Source organism: Aotus nancymaae, unplaced genomic scaffold (genome assembly GCF_030222135.1).
Source record: "Aotus nancymaae isolate 86718 unplaced genomic scaffold, 86718_ANA_hifiasm-v0.15.2.pri h1tg000062l, whole genome shotgun sequence".
NCBI classification, from domain to species: Eukaryota; Metazoa; Chordata; class Mammalia; order Primates; family Aotidae; genus Aotus; species Aotus nancymaae.
In genome coordinates this window covers 37951883-37978299 of record NW_026988476.1, presented here as the reverse complement: position 1 = coordinate 37978299, position 26417 = coordinate 37951883, and the positions used below count along the sequence as shown (strand labels likewise).

Below are 26417 nucleotides of genomic sequence, written 5' to 3'. Positions count from 1 at the left end.
GCAGCTCATTTGTGTATTGTCATTGTTTCATTATCTATCTTTTTTTATAGTGGAAATTATTTTAACCTTGGAACAGTGGGATGTTAAGTATTAACATGGGACATGTCATGGGCAGTTGGGTGTCCTTTGTTGTGTGAGGGCATATACCTTTTGATGCTCCTCCAGATTTATACTTAAGGGGCTAAATTATACTTTTTTCCCTTAAAGGTTAAAAAAGAGCAATTAATGGAGTAGGGTCAGCCTTATTAGCCCTTACCTATTGCTTAGTGTTCTCCTTGCCCAAGAGCTTAATCACTAACATATATGTTGAGAAACTAACATATATGAAATAAGAGCCTCCTGACCTTTTTTTTATTACCTTAACCTTTTCTGGAAAGGATTTTGCACTTTGTACAGGAAGCAGAAAGACTATCTTGCTGTAAGATATCGAACTTGCAGAAGTGGGCTCTGCCTAAGGAATGTGGACACAGTGCAGACAGCTTGCACGGAGGCCAAGTCTCGCGATGATGTGGTCAGACGTGGTAGAGCCCAGCTGTTTGCTTCATTGAGAGAGGCTTTTGCCAGTCCACATGATCTCTGAGGGCTGTGTCTGACTGAATCCAAATATCAAACCTGCTGAGACTCACCCATCATCCAGGGTGTTTGGAGTTAGGTTCTTGCAGAGCACAATATTCAAAGTTACTGGTAAGAAAAGTTACAGATAGACTTAGCTGTTTTTTAAAAAAATGTAACATACAGTTGTGAAGTGGAATAAAAGATATTTTCCTCATTTCCCCTATAGACTAGGAATACAGTTAAAAAACAGTTTATGCTGACTGGGCACAGTGGCTCATGCCTGTAATCCCAGCACTTTGGGAGGCAGAGGCGGGCGGATCATGAAGTCAAGAGATCGAGACCATCCTGGCCATGGTGAAACCCCGTCTCTACTAAAAATACAAAAATTAGCCAGGCGTGCTGGCACCCGCCTGTGGTCCCAGCTATTCGGGAGGCTGAGACGGAAGAATCGCTTGAACCCAGGAGCCGGAGGTTACAGTGAGCCAAGATTGTACCACTGCACTCCAGCCTGGCGACAGAGCAAGACTCTGTCTCAAAAACAAAACAAAACAAAACAAAAAACAGTTTATGCTTTATCCTTGGTATATTGATGGACATTCTGTGATTTGTGTTACTTTTGTCACTATGAATGCTACTGAGTGTAATGTCATCTTGTCCTCTAAGTACACCTTTGTCTTAGCGTAGGATTCGGAGAGTGAACTCTAGAGCTGGACTTCTTCAGTTCAGATCTCCATTACACATATCTATGCTATGGGAGGCCAGGTTTTTAACCTTCTTAAGCCATAGTTTTTTTTTTTAGCGTTAAACATATAACAATAAAAATTACCCCAAAGAGTTGCTATGAGGATGAAATAAAGTAACATATCTTTAGCACTTAGCAAAAAGTCCTTTCCCCTATCTTTTAAACTTGTTGAATGTTATTGCTGCCTGCACAGAGCTTTAACTCTGACTTTGTGCATTTGTGTTAGAGCGATGGGGGTTGGTAGGGATGACTGATGAAGTGAAAAGAGAAAGAGGTATGGATGCTATACTTTCATTGACCGAAAAGAGTAACTTTATTAAAAATTTACCTTCTGTACAAGTATTTTGTATTGAAACTTCAGAATTAAATCTTTTATTACAGAAATAATTCAGAATGTCTCCTTTAGAGTTTATGTGTTTTAGTTCTTTCCAGCTTCAATAAGACACTCATTTGTTTTCAGAATTAGACTTGCTTTTTTCTGTGTGTAAGTAGAACAGATGTCACACAGCTTGTTTGAACGAGTTCTATCAGTTTGCAGTTTCTCAAGACCAAAGCAGCAGAGGAGAAATCTTAAATGTTTCTAATACTTTGCGTTGAGCTACATCACATAGCATTTAGAATGACTTAAGAATGAATGGCAACACAATTAAAACAATCATTGTCATTTGAAGGTATTGGTTGAAACAACTGAAATTAAATAACATATTACTTGTAAATGATAAAGTTTTAAAACTCATAGAAAGTCAGAGCATGCAAATAAAGTAAGTCCAGTACAAAATTATAAAGAACGTTAAGGAATTCAGTGAAATGAAAATGTGATGCATAATTAAAGGGAATTATGAATGAATGAAACAGGAAGTATCTTGTTTCAAAGATAAGATGTTCATACTTTGAAAGTAGAGTTATTGCTTTAAGTGAAAGACAGTGATGGAAATAGAAGAGCATATATTTTAAAATGAGCGGTTGCAGATGAATATTAGGTAGGAAAGCAAAAGAACTCTCCCTCTGCTTCCCCAGGTTCTCATCTCTTAAGGTAACTAGGTTGAAACTTTTCTGTTTTTTGTTGTTCTCATAGTCATCTCCCTAACACTATCTACCATGTTTGTACCTCTGTATCTAGATTTAAATGGTACCCATTGGTTTCTTGCTTTGAAAGATGGGGACTTTTAGCTCACTAAAGTATCTGTACCCTTTTTCTCTCTTCTTCTTCACAGCTTTAAAAAATAGTTGTAGTATAACTTTTATTTATTGGTTATTTTTAAACACAATGTCATATATTTAAGACTCTTTTTCTAGGATCAGTTGCTTTATTGACTGCCACACCTTTCCTCCCAAATCGTTTCCCAAGTTATATATCTGTACCATTCCTTTTACACTTGGGAAGGTTTACAGCATGTACATTTTCTTTTGTAACTCTAGTAAATTGTAAAATTTTCCATGTTTTAGCTGTAGATTGATTCTAAACATTTTTAAAAAGAATGTTTATATTAGCATGCTTAATACCTTGGAAGATCTTTAGAATATTTGGCTTTGTAGGACTGAAATAGTCATTCTGGACCCTTTGTTTCTTAGCTTCTTCATCTTGTATATGTGTTACTACATAAATACATTCATTTTTGCCAGACACGATGTCTGTGACACAGTATGTCAGACGATGTATGATTGTAGTTAAAAACACACACACACACACACCAAACATTGTTATGTCAACCACAGGGCACCCTGCAAAGGCTCAGGGGTGCACTGACACTATTCCAGGGTTTGGTAGGGATTGGACTATCTCCAGCAGAGCTGTTCTAATGAGCTTTTGCTGGAGAAGGCTTGACGTGGTCGACTTTGGCCTGGATTGTCAATTTCAGATCGAGAGAACTTTTATAATAAGAGTTTGGAAGGTTTGAGTGTTCCCCTCTACCCTGGCTCTCTACCCTGACTTCCTCTCTTATTTCCCTTTCCGAGAACTTGAATTTCCCCAGGAACTTCTGGACACCCTGAAGTTTCAGGCATTCCTTTGTCATGGAGGACAAAGGGTTGAGAGCCTTTGACTTAAAATTCTCAATAACATCTTTCTCTCTTCCTTTATTCCTTATGGTTCCATTGGCTGAATAACTTGGGTCAGAAGATGATTCCATCAGGACGATAATGCTGCATTGCATTTTCATTGTCTTTTTCATATATGAAGCTTTCATGTCTATTATTTGACATATATACATCCATGATGTACACAAGGCAGACATTTCATTATACCATTGTACACAGAAATAAACGGAGCTCACACAGGCTCTAACATCATGCACATATTTCGCCTCTATTTAATCATTTTCTCTCTAGTCTCAGAGAAGGCCTGGGCTGCTGGGTATGGAGTTAGGGCCCTTTCCTTGGCCCCTCTAGCTTTCTTCCTAATTCCCTTTCTGACTCATCAGTCAGTGTGAAGTATGCATGGTGCCTTGCAGGGTGTTCCAGTTTTTCTGGAGCAACAAAAGGAGTAAAGGACAGAACAGAGACCTTACGTTGGTTCCCAATCCTGCATGAGGTTGAAGTAGTGAGTTCAGAGGGAATGTGGGAGGGCTCTGTACTGTTTCATGTGGTCTACATATACAAAGAGAATATGGGAGTGCACCCTAACTGAAAATACATTTTAACTATACAGTTGTTTTTAAAGGCTTATGCTTTGGGGGTTACAATGTTAATATCAGAAAGCTTTGGAATTGTTCCTAGTTTGTGAAATTGATTGCAAAACACGTGACCTTCCTTATCAACCCCTGATCTCCAGCAACTAGCATCAATGGTTAGGCCCTCACGATATGGCAAAGCAACTAATGGTTGCTTTCAGGTCTGTGTGTATTATATCCTCTGTCTTAGTTTCCAGTGTAGAAGTCACTGGATCTTTACTCAATTGCTCCCTGAAGTTGTTAAATGTGGATCATCTGGATTCTGAATGGAGTTTCTACTCCAAGATGTGATGCGCTGTCTGTAAACAAGAAACCCAGAGTGACACTGATTTTATTTTCTTGTAACTGCTGGTATCAAGTGTGTTTTCAAACTTTTTTTTTTTTGGGACAGAGTCTCACTCTGTCACCCAGGCTGGAGTGTAGTGGTGTGATCTCAGCTCACTGCAGCCTCTGCCTCCTGGGTTCAAGCAATTCTCCTGCCTCAGCCTGCTAAGTAGCTGGGACTACAGGTGTGTGCCACCATGCCCAGCTAATTTTTGTATTCACCATGTTGGCCAGGATTACAGACATGAGCCACTGCGTCCGGCCTGTTTCCAAACTTTTGCTAAATAAATATTTACATGTTTTGACCTTTATTTTTTCTGACTCATGTCAGAGTTTGCATTCCTATAGTTTTAGTGAAAGGAAGAATGTGTAACATTATAGAGGTAAGGTGGGTCATAGGAAAAAAAAATGGTTTCAAAGAGTAGAAACGTAAAGTCTTACGTGCAGTAGATTTTATTACAACCTTTCTTAACCATATTGGTAAGAAATTTATTGTTTGATTTAGGTTTATTGTCTAATTTAAGACTTGTATGACTTCATGAATTGTGATAGAACATGCTACATTCTGTATCTCTGGTTTTTATTTCCCTGATGGGCCACATGCATAGGTGATATTAAGGGATGTCCCTGTTGATATCACTATGTAAGTGTCCCAAACTACGGTAACCCAGCATTGAGTCTCATGAGTTTTTTATCTGTCTGCCAGAATTCATCCTGTTTTTATAACTAAGGGATTTTTTTTCCCTTTTATTTGGTCATCTCTTCTTCTTCTTTTCTTCTTCTTCTTTTAAGTATGGAATTCTTCTGTTTTTGTTTTAGACCCAATGTCTGTGGATCACGTTATAATGCTTACTGTTGCCCTGGTTGGAAAACCTTACCTGGAGGAAATCAGTGTATTGTCCGTAAGTAAATAGCCTGTCATTCTGCATGTCCTTCTTTTGTTGTGTTGGTTGCATGGGCAGCCTTAAAATTTGGCCCTTTGTAACTGTACCATGAATTTGTTTAAAGTAGAGCCTTCTGGCTGTAAGATTTTTCTGCTTTCTCTGAATCCAGGTTGGGAAATATATCAACTTGGTCAAAACCCTGTCAAAGTTTAATCACAGGGATACTTTGCTCCAGGTTGTGTATCATTTACATATGCTGGGCCTGGCGATATAGACTATGTAATCAGTTTGATAGGAGTTTGAATAGAAGGGTATTATTGCTGATTTTCTGATTGTAATTTCTAACTTTGTTGGCCACCCATGGGCCTACCCAAACCATGTACATTGAATTTGGGTGATTGAGGGGTCAAGAGCAGACCTAACTCTTGGACAAAAGGGAAAGGGAGGAGAGAGAGCACCAGAGGAAGATCAGTGGAAAGACTAAGAAAGATCTCAAATGATAACAGAGGTTCCTCTGTTGATTTCTGCTGGTGAGGCAAACCTCCATATTTCTCCAATATCCCACAAAATGTTGAGTGACAAATCACGTGCCAGACAAGGTGTTATTTAATGGAGACACCAAAGTCAAATTTAGTCATGATATGTGCCTTTCATGAGCTTTCACAGTTGTTGTATCTGTGAAATAATGTTCAGTTTTCAGAAAACTCCATTAGCATAATGGGGAAATTTAGAGCTGAAGGGACATTAAAGAATCATTAGCTCACCTTCACACTTGGCTGAGAGTGGTCAGTGGAGAAGAATGGACTATAGTACACAGTGTTTGCTTTGTGAACTGAAAAAGTTTAACTCTTTCTCAGTTCTCGGTTTTGACCAGAAAGCATCTCGTTTATTTGACACATTATGGTTTAAGACCAAAACTGAATCATTAAAAGAGAAATATAATGGTATTTGCATTTTCTCAATGAACTTTACAATAGAACCCTTTCCTAGCCTTCTCTAGAGTTCTCTGATGTCTTCAGGTATTTAAATAAATGTTTGTAGGATCCTTTGATAGCTTATTTCTTGTCATTTCCAGGCTCCATGCAAAGCTCTTTGGATGTTTGAATGCACTTTGTATCAAGTGTACTCTTTTAGCTTTGCACATCACATTTGCACTTGCAAGGTTGTGCAGGAGCTTGAGGAAAGGATCATGCCTATGATGATAAAAAGTAGTGACCAAGTCCTAGGCTGCTGATAAATATAAATCATATGCCATTCAAACTTACTGTTTTGGCCACTAGCAGAGCATTTGGTACCAGCATGATATTAGTCTCTGGGTGGTATGAAAATGTTAATATTTCTCTAAAGGATGAATGGCTTCCTGACTGTAGAATCAGTACTCTGACAGTAGATTCCAGCATTCCGCTCTCAGACTGTTGATGTAATTCAGAACAGGATGAAAATTAAACATTAAACATTTACAATAAAATTGGCTTCAAGAGTAATGATGTAATTTTCATATCATTAAATCTGAAAGTCAATATAGTCATGTATTTCTTATGATCATATAAATATGTATAGATGCAGGATTTTAATTTGTTTGTTTGGTTTTCTTTTCATAGTCTATCCTGGCTTTTGATGGATGGAGTGCTGCAGACTAAGCAAAGAGAGGTTAAGAACCACTATTACTGGATAAATGAGTTGTGGATTTTAAAGCCAGAGTTTATGTAGTTCAATAGACTTGTTTTGAAAATGAGTACACCTGTGGCTTAAGGTCATATAAGTCATGATAGCAAAGTTTGTGAGGGACCTGAGAACCCAGGTTTCCTCATTTGAGGATCGGTCTCCTATAACTAATCGTGCTCTGAATCCATGTGCTAACAGACCTCTGGTTTTATTCACAGCCATTTGCCGGCATTCCTGTGGGGATGGATTTTGTTCGAGGCCAAATATGTGCACTTGCCCATCTGGTCAGATAGCTCCTTCCTGTGGCTCCAGATCCAGTGAGTCTAACATGTCATTATATATAATATTATTTTATGTGGTTACACCCCATTTTCTCCTAAATTTGATTTTGGCTTTTCTCTTTCCTGCAATACATTTTTTCACTAGAACATCTGCCTTCTCTGTTCTGCCCAAAATACTTGGAAGGGCTTTCCTTCATCTGGCCTCTCATTTCCCTTCTTTACTCTTTATAGGAAAATTACCTATGGGCCATAGTTACTATGAATAGTATAAAGCTTATGGCCTTTTATGTAGGTATCGCCTTATTCATCTTTGTATCTCCAATGTAAACACCATAAAAGGTGCTCAATGAAAGGGTTGTTTAATGAACATTTTTGGCTCAAGAAATCTAGGCATTCTTCCTTGTGGTACTGAAATCTGAATCTGATTAAAAACTTATTTAAGACTCAAGACCCCTGCTTTACAAGAAGAAAATGTGAGAAGTCGTTACGAAGGTTTCTGGGGTGATTTATAATGAAGCATAAACCTATTTTTTCCTTTCAGAATTTTGCCACGTTCTGTGATGCCAGATGAATATCCACAGTTCCTTCTTCAGAGCCTTTGTTTGCTTGTTCCACTGTTTTTCTTTTGGGGGTTTGGGCAAGTGAGTCATAATTGGTTGTTTAAAAAGTTGAAGTTTTTGTTTGTATAAACAGCCCCTCAAAACTTCGACCGTCCCCATGACAAAAAACTTAGGCCCCCTTTCCATTTCTTTTTATCTGGTGAGAAAATGCACCCCCTCCGCCGTGTCGTGTGTTCTATTTTGACAAAGTTTCAAAGAAAAACATTGTGGGATAAATGCATTATCTTTTGTTTACTGCAAGTAGAGACTTTAGTGTGTCAAGGTTCATTACCTGTTAAGAGTCCTACCATCTGAGTGTGTCTCTCAAAGCAAATTAACAGGTTAGGGCGAGTTGTCCTGTGTAGCACTCTTGGTGCCCTCGTGCCTCCCTTGGCTTCATGGATGAACGCGGGAGACTCTGCCTGAGAGCTTTGTATACTTTTCTGGCCAGCGAGCATGCCAGGTCTGCATGCAGGGCAAGCTGGAAGTGCTGGGGGTCAGTGGACCTAGAAGCGACTTTTAACCAACAACAGATGTAGAGTGGTTGGATAAGTGCCTCAGCTTCCTTGCTTCTCAGTTTGTAATAATGAGGCTCACTCTGCACTGTCTCCTGAAGTTCCCTAGTAGTGGGACTGAGTCCTCGTCATTCACAGTGATAGTAGATTTGATAATGTACTTTATTAGCTTCCTTCTCTTTTTGTCTCACTTTCCCCCTCTCCTACCAGTGTTTCTGAGAATTACTTTCAGAACAAACTACTCCAATTAAATTATCATCTCAGAATCTGCTTCTAGTGGAGCCCAAAATATAATTGCCACCTTTTACTAAATACAGCCTGTTAAAATTGGGATAGACACTCCCCTATGGGCTGGGAGTCTTGCTTATTACACTGAATGTAGCATAGTCTTACTTGATCTCAGTTTGGTTTCGAATGTGCATCTTCCAAGTAACAGCAGGTTCGTTCTACATAGCAAGGTCCCCTGAACTAGAGGAATAGAATGAGGCAGAGAAGCCAGCTGGCAGCACATCTGGGAACATGTTGGGCATCTTCTCTATAAGGGTGGCTTCCGGGCTGCCACTGAGACCTAAGCATCTCAGGGTTGGAAAAAAAAAATGCAGTTATAAAGTTGGGAATAGATCCCATCTCTCAGATTAATCCCGAACCAACTAACCACACTGTACTCCTCTGGGGGTGGAAATATAGCCAGATGGCAAAACTGGGTATGAAGCTGAGAAGGTCTTCAATGATAGTGTGACTGATAATGACTTATCTATTGAGTAGAAATCATGAGATGTGGAGACAGGATGTTAACAAGACCAGAGGGAAAAGCCATGGTCCTGACAGAATCCAAGCTAACTGTGGGGTGTGAGGAGTATAGGAGGAAGGTCCCGAGGCCGGATTTAGTCAGGAGACTAAAATCCAAGACTGTGGGTGGTGCTTTCTGAGGACGTTTCAGTCATATCTGTGGTACCTGGACATGGGACAAAGTCCCCAAGTAGCTTGTGGATGAGGATAGTGTAAGGAGGAGGTTCTGGTTTCACCAGGATCTTTGGGGGTATTTGAAATCTTTAAAATGGTTGGCTTTTGTCTAAACGATGTGCAGAATTAAAGACGGCAAAATATTAAGGGTAGCTAGGGACGATCAGAGTTCATTTCTCCTCTTTTGGAGTGATGTTCTAGGGAAGAGCTGTGCCATTCCATAGAACATCCTGATCACTTTGCCAGTTGCCCTGCTAAGAAAAGGACGATTCTACTCAGTGAAACGTTTGCATTCACTTCAAGTGGTTCTACCAGAAAGGGTCATTTTAGATCACTGCACCAATTTTTCCTATGAAAGATTTTATACTGGTTATGTGATAGGGATCAAGGGGGTCTGGGCAAGTTGTGGGACTTCAGAGAGCCTTAATTTTCCTGCTTAAGTATGAACGGAATGGAAGGAGTGTTGTTCTTTCAGGTGGTTTTTGACTTCAGGGTCATGTAACTCTGAGAATAGAAAATGATCTCTTAGTGACCTGAATGAGAGATTGCATTTCCAGAAGGTTCAGAGTACCTGCCAGTGATTCTCTTGGACAACAGGAAGTTGTGACTTCCCTTAGTGCTGGTGGAACTCTTGACACTCGTCATTCAGCACCAAAAGCATGATTAGCTAGACAAGGTCAAAACAGTAGTTTTTCTAGACTTTAATTCCAGCCCTCTTTAGGACTGTTCTTTGCTGTGTCAGTCTCTGAGGCTAGAAATGGATTTTGAGCAATCCTAATTGTATTATAGACCTATTACGGTTTACTGATACATGAATTTACTCATTCTTATATGGGTATACACACACAGATATATATTAACTTGTAACACTGGGATTAATAAACTCCATAATTTTACATATATATTAGTCAGTTTGGGCTGCTATAATAAAATACTATAGCTTGGGTAATTTATAAACAATAAAAATGTAATTTTTAGCAGTTCTAGAAGCTGGGAAGTCCAAGATCAAGAGGCCAGCAAATTGCTTGTCTGGTGAAGGCCTGTTCTTCCTAGATGGTGCCTTCTGTGTGTCCTCACATGGTAGAAGGGGCAAACAGGTCTCCCAGGCCTTTTTTTATAAGGCTACTAATCCTTTCATGAGGGCTCTCCCTGCATGACTTAATCACCTCCCCAAAGGCCCCACTGCTCCATACTCTCCCATTATGGACTAAGTTTCAACATATGAATTTTGTGGCGACAAAAACATTTAGACAATAAAGTATGTACATATATGCTCATATATGTATGCATATGCACAATAAGCACATCTTTTTTATGTGCTTATTGCCATCAGTATATCTTCTTCAGTGAAAGGTCTCTTCACATCTTTTGTCCGGATTCTTAGTTTTAATTAAATGTTTTTTTTGAGATGGAGTATCACTCTGTCACCTAGGTTGGAGTACAGTGGCACGATCTTGGCTCACTGCAACCTCCGCCTCCCAGGCTCAATTGATCCTCCCACCTCAGCCTCCTGAGCAGCTGAGACTACAGGGGCGCACCGCCATGACCCACTAAGTTTTTTGTATTTTTGGTAGAGACAGGGTTTTGCCATGTTGCCCAGACTGATCTCGAACTCCTGAGTTCAAGCAATCCTCATGCCTTGTCTCTCAAAGTGTTGGGAATATAGGCAAGAGCCACCACGCCTGGCCTCTTTTGTCCAGATACTAATTGAATTGTTCATTATTTCATTACTGAGTTTTGAGAAATCTTTATATACTCGAAATACTAGCTCTTTGTCAGATATGTGATTTGCAGGCATTTTATCACACTCTATAGCTTGCTTTTTAGTATTTTTAATGAGATCTTTCATAGAGCAGATGTTTTCAAATTTAAGTCTAATTTATCAATTTTCCCTTGATTGGATCATGCTTTCATTGTCAAGTCTAGGAATGCTTTTGTCTACTCCTAGATTCTGAAGATTTTCTCTAACTTTTTTCTAATAGTTTCATAGTTTTATTTTTATTTACTTATTCTTTGAGACAGGGTCTTGCTCTGTCGCCCAGGATGGGTAGACAGATTTCTCCCGCCTTATCCTGTTTTGTTTTAGCTATTCTAGTTCCTTTCTGTAAAAACTGTAGATTAATCTTGTCTATATTTACAAAATCTTTTAGGATTTTGATAGAAATTGTGTCAAACCCGTATATCAGTTTGAGGCCCTTTATTCTTGGATCAACCGCCTTATACTTTGAGCACGTTTTCTCATTTAACTTACTTCAATTCAGTGAGAGTTTGGGGCATTTGTACTCCCAACACTAATCTGAGCTCTAAGGGTGTAAGAAGGCCAGCAGAACAATTTTGGACCAGTGTGTCAGCAAGTTTGAGGGAGTGTGGTGTAACCAAATCCTGAAAGTCGGGGGACGTTCAGAGGAAGGGAAGGTGGTACTATAGCTAGTCTGGATGAAGTCCTCCTTCAAAAAGCTTTTCTGGGAAGTGTGGGATTTATATGAACTGGGAGGAGAGGCATGCATGGAATCTACTCAGACTTGTCCTTGGAAATGGTTGAATTCTTTGCTTTCTAGTCTGCCCTTTATGGAAGCACCTTTATCACTGCTGTCATTTAACTTGGAGCTTTTCCAGCTTGGCTAGATTTTTTTTTTGGGAATTTTAGTGAAGTTTCCCTTCCAAGCTGTGGGTCTTTAGGCATCCTCAGATATCTATTTACTTAAGGGAAATGCCATTGCTGTTATCTCTCTAAATGAACATTGTTTTTGTCCTGCAGTGACTCTGATTGTCGCTGTGGACTGTTGTCTCAGGTGTAGAGTGCAGAAGTTAGTCTAGCTGTTTAATTTGTCCGTCTGTGCTTTTCCTAGTGCCTAAATTAAAATCACATGTTCACCATACAAATGCTTATGTGCAAATTACTCCCAGTGTTCTTTCTGCCAGTTGTGCCTGCCAAGATGATGGCAGGTCTTTAGAATCGTTCCAAACCTAATGCATCTCAAAGAAAATCATTACCTGAGGTATTTGGATCCAAGTGCCAGCCCTGCCTCTCTCTCATTCACATTGTTCTCTTCTGATGAATCATTTAAGAACTAATCTGTACTGGGCTGTAATCTAAAGAAAATTCTTATGTTCTTCCTGGCCAATGCTATCAAATGAAAGACGTTCAGGAAGTCACTGTTGAATGACTAAAATGACGGACTGACGTCTGATATGAACACAAAATTAATTTGGGATCTTTTATGGATATGGGGAAGTGGCAACATTTTCTGTTAGCTCTGGGATATTGAGGCTTACATGAAACCCTTTAAGGCTGTCTGCTCACCTTTAAGGGCAGGTCCTGACTGTGGCTTTAGGACTCTCAGGGTTCACTGCATGTGGCAGGATCAGTGCACTCTGATTCTCCTAGTATTTTCAATTTCTGATAAAATCGTAACAGAGATTGAGTTTAAGAATATCTTCTGACTTGGGGTACTTAGTGTATCCAGAAAAGAATATAGCATCATTATGGGTATAGGAGGAACCCCTAGTTTTCATTTGACTTTTTTAAGAGATGTAGAGCTTGGTCTCTTCATTATGACACATCTGGGACTCTTGTTCAATCAGAGCAAATTTAGATATGCATCAATGGCAGGACTCAATACAAAATAAAACCAATTTGGGCATATATTCTCTGTAAACTGTTTCCTCTAGTTCCTTTATTTCCCCACAGAAATCCTGAGCGATTACTCCCACCTTTATCAGAATGCTTTTTCCCCCTAAAGATCTAAGACTCACAACGAATACAAAGTTTCCCATGGTAAACATGGTGGCAAAGCAGGTGATTCAGAGCATATTATCTGTGCTGACCCTGCTTCCTCCTGGCTTCTCCCAAGGATTCCTGCATGGTTCCTTGGTTTGTGTGGGTCATTGGACTCAACCATGTCTTCTTGTTTCACAAGTCTGAATGACTGCTTTTATTTTTTAAAGAGGAAAGAATATTTTATGCTGGTAAAGGTTTGCCTGAAAGACAGGGTAAAAAATATCTATCAGGGAGGATTTTATTATATTGCATTTAAACGTGAACTTATCATTCTTGCCAGAAAGAAGAATTCATTCTGATTTTCAACTTGAACAAATAATGTAAAGCCACTATTTAAACTACTGTTAGCTTTTTTATCTCAAAGTAGTTAAATGGCTTTGTTGCTCATGTGGGAATGGAAATTAGCTCTTGGCACAGACTGCTTTAATTGAAATCAGTTTGAAGGCTGAGTTCCTATGCTGCTTGACAGATGACATCATTTCCTGTGCTTTTCCCAATCTTCACTGTTTTTCTAAGATAGGATGAAGCTAAGTTTAACTTCAAAATTTAAAGCAACTATACACCTTTTCCTGACCTACTTAGAATATTATTCAAAGTTTTCACTAAATCATTTTTTTCTTTGTATACTACTTGTAGATAGCTTTTTAGTTAAGCATTTTGGCTGAGATGTTTTAATGGAATCATAAGAGCCTGAAATAACTGTTTTAATCAGTTTCTGAGGTTGTTTGATTTTAATGCTCCAACAAAGGAGTTATTTCTGCTTTTGTACATGCGGAAACAAAGATAAAAATATTTTTAATAGCAACCTACTTAGTAGGGCTGTAAAAGTGCTTAGGACACAATGGACAACTTCTGAGTCTCAGTTTGGTCGTTGGGTATAGCTTTTGACGTCAGTATCAGGCAGCATGAGTTAAGTAAATAAAAATTTAGCATAGTTTTATACAGTACTTACATACAAGCAAAGTGCTATTCTAGGGACTTAAGGGGATATTGCATAATTAATTCTCATGATACTTCCTACTCGTGAGAAGTTTTTAAACAAATGGGGTGGGGAGAAAGAATGAAAAATGGGCTGGATTATGTAATATATGCTTCAAAAGAGGAATATAAAGTTATTGGAAAGGAGAGCGGGCTCACATTTTGTTTGGGAGATACCAGAAAAGATCAAGGGAAAAAAGCAATATTTGAAATGGGTCTTGGAGATAGGATTTCAGGTTTTGGGGAGAACTGTGTGCATGTTGTGTTGGGTTTAGGAGTTAGGGGCAAGGAGACAGGAGGCAGGTTAGAGAGGGGGTTCTACAGAGGGAAAAGGAAAAGGAAAGTGCTGGGTGTTTTGCATGGCACATAGTAGGCACTCAGAAATATTTGTTGAGTGAATGAATGACTGATAAGTAGATCAGGAGATGGAGTCATAGGACATATTAGGAATGTGCCAAGGAGCCCTGAAAGACACCTGGGGCCATGCTGAGGAGACTGTGAATGCTGAGAGATGGAGGTGGCTCTAGGTCAATAGAAACAGGCCTTTGATGGTGTTTCAGTGTGTGGCATGTTCTTGTGGCATGTCCTTGAAAAGGCATTTAACTTTCAACTCGACTTCTTCATGCTGTGAAAGGGTATAGTAGATACAGGGTTCTGCATTCTCCTTCCCTGTTGTCAGGCTGCGATTTGTGTAGCTCCTTATAAAAATTGTCCCTTTCTCCTGAAGTCAAGTAGCCACTTTTCAATACTGTGGCTGAGGATTCCTAACGAGGGGTAATGAACGGGGTGGCTGTGGGTGGAATCTTCTGTTTGTTCTGGAGTGATTTGGCCTCTGTGCTTCAGGAAGAGTGAGCATAAACATTGTGTAGAAAGAAGATATTCTCTTCTCCTTAGCTAAAAGTATGAAACATTTTTTCCCTGGGAATTTACTCCCACAACTTGGAGGACCAGACAGAATAAGCCAAGCCTCCAATGCCCAATCCTGGCCTCTATGTGTAGGCAGGTATCAACAAGGATTAATGAATAATTCAGTCAGTCCTTGGACTAGGAAGTAGCCTAGGATTTTGGAAGTGCTGGTAGCATACCTAAATTACTGACCTAGAGAAAGCCTGAACACTGGAGAAATGAGAGCGCGTGCCCGCGCTGCTGTTATTGCTCACTGTGGAGCCCGTGGCTGTCTTTTACTCCAGCCTCTTCGAGTGTCTCATTGTCTGGGGTCTAAGGCTGTCAGCCCATGGTCTTTCTACTCTGGGCCCTGAAATGTACACTCCTGTAGGTGAAAATGGGGATCTTACTTAGTTTGAGGTTAAAGTTTAAACAAGCAGCTCTTTCTCAGACAAATCCAGCTGTCCCTGTCATCAGGCAGTCTTGTTATTAAATGCCTTTCTAGGTATTTTCTTTTTTCTCTACTCTGCCTCTAAAATTTCTTTTAACAAAATTCTGTGGAATTTGCTACTCTTAACTATTCCCCTGCGCCACCTACCTGGGATGCTAAATCTTTTCACGACAAAATTCTTGCTGTCATAATCTTGTCTCACGTGATTACTCAAGGCAATACTTTCTTGTTGGTATAAATTACAGAAATGACATTGATTTGTAAGTTCTGTTAAGAAAGTCATTTAGCACTATTAAAGTGAATGCCAAAGAAACAATTACATTGCATGGTAAATGATTTTATACACACAACTAATACTATGTTTAGCATTCTCAATTAGGTCTCAATTACTGGGTAAAACTGGATGAATCCTGATAAACTATTTGATTTTCTCTCTAAATAACTACAAATCAATTCCTGTGAGCTGTTGCAATCTATGCAGTAAGTTGCAAAAGTGAATTTTTCTTCTTCTTTTTTTTCAAGTTCAACACTGCAGTATTCGCTGTATGAATGGAGGTAGCTGCAGTGACGATCACTGTCTATGCCAGAAAGGATACATAGGGACTCACTGCGGACAGCGTAAGTACACCGTAGTTGTACGTATTCTAGATGTTAACCTGTTCATAGAGAAGGAGAACAAAGAAATAAGTGCTGATATTCTTTGATTACCTGGGACCCAGCATTTTTACAAGTGTCTAGGGACCTTTACGGATGAACAAATCACTTACCCACAACTCTTACTACCAAACTTGCAATTGGAATGCTGGCAGCAGATGGTTTAATTCATTTTCCTCTTATATACCTTTACCATGCTGCTTGCCTTATCTTGATTTCTAGTCACCACTAGAGGAGCAGAATTCTTGTTCATTCCGGGCAGATACCTTCCACTCTATTGCTGAACTTCAACAATTGGATTTTCAGGAAGCATCTCAAATAAAATGTTTCAAAACTCAGCCCCATCATTTTCTCTAAACGTGTGCTTTCTCTTGATTAATGGTATACACATCCCTCTCATTTCTCATTCTAGATTCTGCTACTGAAGTACTTATTATGTAGTGTTCAGTTTGGTGGTTCATTTGTACACACCATTTATTGTGCCTACTTTCTACCAGTCCCTGTGCTTTGCAGAAGGTGAACATTCTTTTTAAAAAGCTTATTTTTTTTGTTACTTTAAGATGAACATATATATCCTACAGAAAATTTGTAAAAGTATAAAACTATAAAAAATAACATTATTCATGATTTCCTCATTCCAGATACTATCTTCTAGACTTGTAACGCATATTTGGTACATGAGTTCTTACTGTATATGTACTTTTTCATACCACTTTTTCACTTAATATTTTATTCGAAGTATACTCATGTTATTCCACATTTTAAAATACAATTTAATGGTTGCCTAATACTCTATTACATGGACATTTTACTGTTTATTTAATACATTCTTAATGGTGAGCATTATTCAGGGTGCTTCTAATATTTGCTTTTGGTGCTTCTAATTCTTCCTTTTTTAAGATTAATAATGTTATTATAAATAAACAAAAATGTGTAGAATTCCCTAGTGACCATTTGTATTAGTTTGTTTTCATGCTGCTGATAAAGACATACCCAAGACTGGGCAATTTACAAAAAGAAAGAGGTTTATTGGACTTAGAGTTCCACATGGCTGGGGAGCCTTCACAATCACGGTGTAAGGCAAGGAGCAACAAGTTACGTCTTACATGGAGGGCAGCAGGCAAAAAGACCTTGTGTAGGACAATTCCCCTTATAATAACCATCATCTTGTGAGACTTACTATCATGAGACCAGCATGAGAAAGAGCCCCCATGATTCAGTTACCTCCAACTAAGTCCCTCCCACAACACATGAGAATTCAAGATGAGATTCAGTTGGGGACACAGCCGAACCATATCACCATCCATACACTGCAGTAGGAGAAGAATGTTGATTGAGTTCTGTGTACCCCAGCGTGGAGAAGGGAGAGGCAGGACAGGCTCGCCAGTGTGGGTGATTCTTGGGCTAAGTGTTGAAGGATGGGTAGGAGTTTACCTCTCAGGCGATGGGGAATGGGCCTTTTGGGCAGATGGTAGAGCATGAGCATAGCACCAGCACAAGACACAGCATGGCATATGGGACATAGCAACTGCTTTGGTATTGCTGGAGCTTCAGTGCATAGGGGAGTGATGGGAAAGGAAGTGAGGTCAGATAGAATGTCATGGGCCAGGTTTTGATGCCTTTATACATACTATGTTTTCTTCGAAAGTAAGGCCAGGAAAGAGGAGTGAGATTGCAACGAAGAAAACACACTAACAACATCAACAACATACGTCTTTTGAGTTACTCTGTGCTTACTGTGTGCTAGTCAAGTTTTAAAACTCTACGTGTGTTAACTCATTTAATATGAAAACAACCCTTTGTGTTAGAGGGCATGAATGTTACCCTCTAGCAGATGAGGGAACTGGACCACAGGGACTTCAGTAGTTCTTCTAAGGGAATATAGATGGTAATCGGCAGAGTTGGGGTTGGAACCAAAGCAGTCTGTCTCCATAGCCCATGCGTTTACTGCTGTGAAATATCAACCTTAGTACCCTTCACTTACGAAGGTTTACAGTGAGAAAGATCCCAGTGTGGAAGTGCAGCTGGAGGAGGACAAAGCAGGAGCAGAAAGACGAGTCCTAACCAAGGCTGTGGCTGTGGAGAGGGTGAGATGGGGCTGGATCTAGAGGCATTCCAGGAGAACCAGAGGGGCTGCTGGGCATCTCTCCTGCTCCCCTTGGTGCTTCCTGAGAGAGTTTAGCCCAAAGCCCAACACATAAGTTCTTAATTAACACTGGCAGAATTAGAAAACTTTTCCTAAACTTCAGCTTCCTCATCTATAAACTGGGAGGGTTGACTTCAGCAAGCTCAAAATTTCTTTTCTGTTTAAAAACTCTTCATTCCCCCTAACTATAAATCAAGAGACAAAGAAGACAATTAATTTACATAAAAATCCTCTCTGATTATGTGATGAGCAATGGACTCCTGCCATAATTTTTGGCTAAAAAGGGTTGTGTCAGTTCAGGTCCTTTTATGCCAAGAAAATAACAGGACAGAATTAGACTAGACATAAAAGAGATTTATTGGGACAAAGTCATGTGAAGAATAAAGGCAAGAGGAAGCCGAAGTAGGAGGGAATGGTCTTTAGACCATGATGCCTGTCTGACCCTGTGCAAGGAGGGAGGGAAAGAAGGACAATTGCATAGAAGGAACTTCAGTCTGTAGTGCAGCTCCAAAAAAGCCTTGGCCAGGCTGATGGAGAACCCAGAGCAAAAAGTGCCCATCACAGAGTTCCGTGATGGGTGGAAATGGCCAGGCTTTAGTATCCTAATGCTGTGTTCAGTTGTTGTTCATGAGTATGCCCTTGACATGAACACCACAGCAGATCTGAAGGTACAGCAGCTGGAAGCTGTCTGCCAGCTAAACTCCTTTCAGGAGATTCTCTTGAGGGGTAGTATTAGTGGCTCAACTTCATAACTGCCATGGGGTAATGTATGGAAAAATGTATAGAAAATATATAAGGAGCAAAGAATTTGAATGGAGGTTTTGGGGGAGCCTCAGGGAGCAGTGAGATTTCAGCTGAGCTTTGAACAGTGCGTGGGACTGCCATATTTGGCAGAGAAGAGCCTACCACTGAAGATGAAGATGCCTAGAAAGAGGCCATGCATGTGCGAGTTACAGGAAATTGTACAAAGAGGAGTTGTTCAGCACATGAACTTTCAATTCCGATTTTAATGTCTCTTCTAGAAAGCAAAATATCCTGCCCTCAAACATCTCTAGACTTCATTGCACCAATAGTTTCCATAGGTTCTGTTATAACTCTCAACTGGGACTTTCATTATGGTATCTAAATTACTGAAGATCGTTACTAGTCTTTTGTTGTTTGCAGTTACTTGTGCAATTTAACATGCTACGTTTCTGTAAGGGTGACATCAGAGGGGCTTATATTTCCGCTCATGGGAGCCCTGTTGAAATTAAACTTAAATCGTAAGCAAAAGAGTGTTTGCTAACACACAGTTCCCATCCAGTGACATCTCTTAGAAACTACTGTTTTTCAATGTAGAACTGAAAGCATTGCTCTGATGCTTTATGGAATAGACGGTCAGCATTAACACAGATACAAACTCATCTATTCTGACTGAGGAACATCTGAGGATCTGTAACTGTAGAGTGACCATTCAAAACAAACAGCTGGGTGACTTTAGATATTTTATTGTTGTCCTTCCAGGGGACCACAAGTGTTACTTCATTAGCATTTATTTTCGGGTAAAGCTTCTCAGCTCTCTCCTTATTTTACAGCTGTTTGTGAAAGTGGCTGTCTCAATGGAGGAAGGTGTGTGGCCCCAAATCGATGTGCATGCACTTACGGCTTTACTGGACCCCAGTGTGAAAGAGGTAATGGTTTTTTAAATCTTTTGCATAAAGACATGCTGATACCTAAAGCTATTATTAATTTGCACAGACATTGGGTCTACATGGCTACTTCATGAGTTTTGCTGAGCTTTGAGGGGATTTCTGAACTGCCGTTGGGAAGGTCCCTAGGATGACAAGACAGTAGCTCTGAATCTATGATGATATTCAGCAATGTTTGCCAGTGAAAGTTTACCTAAATTCCGTTATTTGCTAATTTGGTGGTACTCAGTTATGAGCATATACGTAATTACCAGTTGGCATCAGCATAAAAAGAAGAGAACTTTCTGTAAGGGTAAGGATTAAGCTCTTTATTATGCTATGAATTAGAGAAGTGGTCTCAAACAAAACATGTGTATGGAAAGGGAGAGGTTCTGTGTGAAAAGCACGCCTAAAGATCTGTTGGAACCGTTGGGGGCTGTAGAGGTGTACAAGCTCAGCATTCAAAACTCACCATAGATATGTTGAGTGTCTGCTGAGAAACTGCTTTGTGTAGATGGTTTATTCAGTACTCATTGCAGTCTATTAGAGTGTGTAGAATCATCCTTACTTTTGCATATGAGAAGACCAAGGCACAAAGAGGTCCAGGGATGTCCCCAAGGCCACATACATAATAAACCTTTAATTTGAATGTGTGTTTTGTCTCTTCAAGTCTAGCGCTTAGTGCTGCTCTTAATTAAAAGAAGTATTCTACCTGATTTGCCTACCTAAAAATGCAAATATGATATTGAGATATATGTGGATATGTAATATTCTTAAGTTTTTTCCCCTGAACTTTGGTCTTATTAATCATCTTGTCTCTACATTTATAGCTTTTTTCTCATCATCCCTAGTTTTATAATGAAAGTTTAGAAGGTTTATGTTACATAAAACTGTAATTGAAAATTTGCGTGAACTTTTAAACTGCAATAATCTCTTTTAGTTAAAGTTGTATAGAGATCTAATTCTAGGATGGAAAGTAAAGATTCAGTAGCAGATGTTGAATGTGTCATTTAAAACATATACTAGAGGGAAACAAAGAACAGAGAGTGGTTTGTGAGAAATTGTTTATTTTCTGTCTATTTTTATAAGTTTATCTAAATTTAGTTATTTGCTAATAAGGCAATAATATTTATTTTAGCAAGAAACTCCGGGGGGATTATTTTGATTACTAGATAAGTTATATTGTATCTCTATTGATAGGGCCACTGCATGGTATTGATGTGTGATGCATAATAAACCTTTATATTGCATGTTGATATCCTTTAGGAGTCCCTCCTTAAACTGCTTCTTTTTACAGCTTGCACAGACTTTTTTTTATTGGCTAATAATTATTTATAATGGTCCAGAGTACTAAAAACTATTTCTACTAGGTAGTATCCTTCTGTGTCCTTATTACTTAATCAATGAAGTTGTAGGAGATTAAAATTGTTAACATGTAGCTTGTGGAGTGGAATGTGGAAATAACTTCTCAGATGATAATGCTGGGCTTAATTTGTTTTAGAAAAATCAGTAATAAGATGAAGTTACAGGGCATTTTACCTGTAACATTTTATCTGCAACCATTTTAACAAAGTGTTTGAAGATTTGCTGCAAAGACTATTGATGCTCGTAGTTCCGATATTGATGATAATACACCCTAAAATAAAGGGCAGGATATTGAACCATTCCACAGTGATTTCTTCAAAGATTTGATCTTTGCCCAAGATTAAGAAATGGCCTGAATGGGTTAAATTACTAAGCTACTAATCAAAACTGGCATGTTACTCAGAGGTTTCTCCAAGTTTTGGGGTGTCTTCAGCTGCTCCCCTTCAGGAAAAAGGACTATCCTGAAATCTGCACTAAGTTCTAAATATTTGGTGACTCCATAGAATTTTCCCAGTGGTGATTTTCAAAATCAAATTCATCCCCAAGTGGCAGATTTTCAGGCATTTGTGGTAGTGGAGATTGGGGAGCAGAAGAGAGACTTAGTCATTACCCACTGCCTGTTCTACTCATGGGTACAGTCCCAGAGCTTCAATGGGAGAAGGAAAACATGAGTGTCTTTCCCACACCACACAGGGGAAGGGAGTCTTTTTTATTTCAGATTTCTTTTTCCATTTGTGGCGTCTTCACTGTTTTCTGCTCTTATGAAAGTTATCTGCTTACCTCTTTAAAGAATTAGAGGCAGTAGATCCTCTTACTTAGATGTATGTTTGTGATTTCAAGAGTGATGAATAAAAACGTGGCACTGAGTCAGGACAGATCCATCCTGAAGTGTGGGAAAGTATTCAGTGTGATTTCTGATGGTGGGATAGTATCCTTATTGAAGTGCTTATTACTGCATAAGTACCTCCATTGATTGTATTCTGTTTTAATTGGGATGTGATGTTTCATTTTTAAAAATGAGCACCCAGGAGGCCTTTACTACTTTCCTTTCTCCCTTCATCTACATTTTTCCTGAGTACTCTCTCCACATCTCTTTTTATACCATTTACCATATTATGTCAAAATAGCGTTTCCGATCTCCCTCACTAGAGCATAAGTTTTCAGAAGCAACTACAGTTTCATCGTCTTCTTAATTCCAGCCTTACTGCTTGATGCACAGTACATGACCCATAGATATTGAACTGGATTCATTTAATAGCATCAGAAAACCTGGAGATATAATGATCGGATATGAACAAGTATCTCCTGGAAATAATTGCTGTTGGCCAACAGTCCTGAATATCGGTTTCATTGGTTTCATGCTAAACAGAGCTGATCACAGTGTTGATACCTAATTGAATTTGACCCCGTCTTTCAGAAGAATGATCTTTCAGGGCCACACGACTGTCATTTTTCAGTCAACAGGGATGCAAAAAGAAAGTATGTTTTGATCAAAACTAAGTGGCAATAAAAACACAAACAAAAACCTCTTATCATGATGTAAGACACATGTAAGGGAACATTTAGAATGTCAGTTATAAGTACTTTTCAGGATAAAGATCTTTGTTCCTGGGAGATCTTGGAACTTTTATACATCAGTAACTACCTCAGAGACCCACTGTGAGTGTGAAATACACCTTTGGGGGTCATACTGGCAGGGTTTGTATCACATTAAGCCAGTAAGTAAATCTTAATCATCCTTGAACATAGTATTTTGGTTTGTGATGGAGAGGAGCAGCAGATCCATGCTGGAATTATGAATCATAACAGTCATGTAACAATGTAATAAGATTATAAAGCAAATTTGTCTTACTTGCAGCTTTTTGCCATTAAGATAAGTTTGTTTAAAAAAAAATCTTCGCTAGCCAGCCTCATTCCCAATGGGCAGGTAGCAATGGTGTATTTTACCATTGCCATTACCATTGTTTCTCTACACCCAGAGGATGAAAAACAGAGACCTGTGGCTTATTTGGCCTGCGATGTCTACTTTTTAAAAGCTGAATAGGAATATCCTTAAGTACATCTTCTAGTCTGTCATAGTCCCCACCACTGCCGATTGTCAGATCTTGCTCAAGTTTATTCATTTAGCTTATGTACTAACCCTTGGGGGCATTCAAGTTTGCCACCTCCTGCTGCTTTCTCTGTCGAAGATTGCATCTCTTTATTTTTTTAACCCCAAGCTTTAAAAATTTTTCCTTCTCTCACTTTTTTTTTGGGTAGGGTTACATCTGTGGTTTTCTTGTCGCCTCCTGCCTCCACCCTTTGCCTTCTCTCTGCTTGAGCCTTGAGCAACTAGTAGAACTTAATCATTGTCTGAGCTCAGTGGTACTGTATGTTAGCATTTGTTATCAGATTATTGAAGTGAGGTCAGTGCCTGTTTTGGCAATGACAACACAAGCTAGTTGTATATTGCCATAGTTACTGCTAACAAAAAAACTGTGTGGAATCACTTTGTCTTGCCATCTTGCCTCAGAATGCACTTTTAAAATCTTGTTAAATGCTCTTGTATTAAACACAGTGAATCATATGAGTGGATGAGACTTCTCAGGGTCATGATAAAAAGGAGAAGAATGCTGAAGAGAGACCTGAACGTGGGGGGTGGAGTGTGATGATGAATAGGCTTAGGGAAGAAGAGAAACGAAGAGACACAAAACACGAAGAGGAGCAAGAGAACCAGGAGATCGCTGAGCCAAAAAAACAAAAAGGAGTTCAAGAAATAACTTGGCAATTGTTAGACTCATCGAAGGACTGAGAAGGAGAATCATAAAGAGGCTATTGGACCTAAGAACAACTGACATGTACTGAGTACTGAGTACTTTCAGAGTGCCAGGCAGTGTGCTGAGCTTTTCACTTTGATGACTTGCAACAACCTTATGAGAAAATTCCTATAGTAAGTCCCATTTTATAGTGGAATAAGCAGAGGCAAAGAGAGATCAAGTGCCGTGTCCTTAAAAGTGGTAAAATAAAGGCCTGAACCTAGACATTCTGGCTCCTAAGCCTGTGCACACAACCACTGTGTAGTACTTGAACTTCACTGGAAGGGGCCACTCATAACGCTGAAGACTTTTCTGACGAATGGTAGGAAGAAACCTAGAACTATGAATTTTAGAGTGGAGTTCATAGATAAACAGCCAAAAGAAATCATGCATATTCTTGGATATTTCTAATGTAGGGTTTTGGAATATTGTTCTATTTGATTGATTTCAGTGTACACATCTGCCCTTGGAAAGAGAGAGATTCCTGTATGTTTACAGGACATATAAATGTGCTCCAAAGGACTGAACCAACACACCTGGAAGTAGACATACAGAATGAAGATTGTCCTTTAGTGCAGTTATCATGGAAAATTGGATAGTTTTATATATAATGTTTATTATATAATGTTGCAACTGCTCAAAATGTATTTGGAACGCTTCTTTGGAGTTGCCTTTACAGAATCAGCAACATATGCAAATTAGTATTTGATTTTTTTCCTCCCTTTTGAGGAAGGATTTGAGTTTTCAGAAACAGCCTACAATAATTTACTGTCAATTCTAGTGACTACAGTGGATAATCACACATTTTAGCTGTTTGAGATCAAAAGCAGACTTAGATTTAAAAAATAAAAAGTAATTTTCTCATGTGGTTCATAAAGCACATGAAATTGGTTTAATGTTTTAATGTCAAACTTTATGTGAGCCAGAGGATGAAGCCTTTTGGAAGCTTAAATGGCAAGAAGTTTTCTCTCATTACTCCATTTGAAGCTCTTCATCATGTATCCTCAGAATATGAGCATGCACACGGATTCTTCTAAATCCTGATGCATTTGTTCTGTGTTAAATTCCTACCCAAATCTAAACTGTGAAAACAATACTTGGATTTCTGCCAACTTATAAAAGTCTGTTGGCTGTTATGCTGGCTATCAGTAGATAAAGTATGGGGAAAGCATTGTTGAACTGATAGCTTTAAGGAAAAGAAACAATTGGGGCCAAAGTAGAGTATAATAAAAATGAGAGGATGGAAATAATCCTTAGTTCATTAGATAAGCAGAACAGTTGAAAGCGAACAGCTCTTCGTGCATGTACTTTGTTCCTAGGGAATTACAGTCCTAATGAAGCTGGAAAAGGTTTTTGTGTTTGTTTGGACAATAATGAAACAGAATAGAACAAACAACAGCTAGGTTGATTGTAATTCCACCTTATTCTCATATGTGCAGTTGACATTTGAGAAACTTATCCTCACACTTTGTTTCTCAGATGACATAAAAATGATTTTGCACAGATATTTTCCTAATGATTTTATTGAGTGACTTTCAAAAATATTGCATTAAGCAATTGATAAACACATATAAATCCAAAAAGGCAGCATCTATATTGTATCTAATGAATGGAAAGGACTGACATGTAATTATCCAAATATATAATAATCAGATAGTCTGCTTTGGAAACATCTGCTTCAAAAAAGAAAGTAAAAACATTACCTTATCTCAAGACCTGTTTAGAGAGCTTTATGGAGTCAGGAGCTGATTTTCCTGTGCTTTTTTTCTCCTGGTGTTTTTCAGGAAGGTATTAATAAAAAGTAGATTCATTATTTTTTTCTGTGTGGAAGTAAATTTTACAGAGCTGCATTTCTGACACCAATTTTACATAATTTTAAATTGTAGATGGCTATCACTGAAGTTCCCAGGGTAATTAACTCTCATTCTCCATGTGCCTTTGGAAGGCAGAGCTCTATGAACTATGCATATTTTCTTCTTTCCAAAAGCAAAAAAAAAAAAAAAAAAAAAACTAACTAATAAACTGTCATTACTAAACTATACTGAAGGCCTGTATGAACCTCGCTTTTGTTATTTAGTTTCAGTGGAAAGTAACAGTATGTAGATAGCAGAGGCAGAATGCCCTAAATGTTACTGTGCATCTAAAGTGGTATTGCAACATTTGTGGCAGCTGGTGGATCATTGAATAAACTGGATTTTCCTAGCATAGTTCCAGGAACTTGACACAGACATTCATTTTGTGGCTGGGTAACTGTAGCACTGAGGGCACACATGCTCCGTTACCTTGCAGGCTGCACATGCCTGGTATGAACAAGCAGGGCAGGTGGGATGCAACCAGAAAGCAGCCTGATTTTCATCTCCCATTCATTGTCCCTCTCGACCCACTTTGTAGGCTACTACTTCTCTTGCTGGAAGATGAAATTATCTGATCTGTTTTATACTTTCTCCCCTGCAGGTCCCTTTATGGGGGCAGAGGCATCTGTGTTCTGACTGTTGCTT

General features: G+C 39.0%; 1 protein-coding gene across 2 annotated transcripts in view; it reads left to right on the top strand.

The window, feature by feature from the left end:
- FBN1 (fibrillin 1) overlaps positions 1 to 26417 on the top strand; it is a 241102-nt gene that overhangs the window by 33439 nt on the left and 181246 nt on the right. For both annotated transcript variants that reach the window (XM_012442316.2, XM_064365642.1), the window contains 4 exons: positions 5110 to 5192; positions 7058 to 7156; positions 15815 to 15910; positions 19667 to 19762. In XM_012442316.2, coding sequence (XP_012297739.2) covers positions 5110 to 5192; positions 7058 to 7156; positions 15815 to 15910; positions 19667 to 19762 — 374 coding nt within the window. The remainder of the gene's footprint in view (positions 1 to 5109; positions 5193 to 7057; positions 7157 to 15814; positions 15911 to 19666; positions 19763 to 26417) is intronic.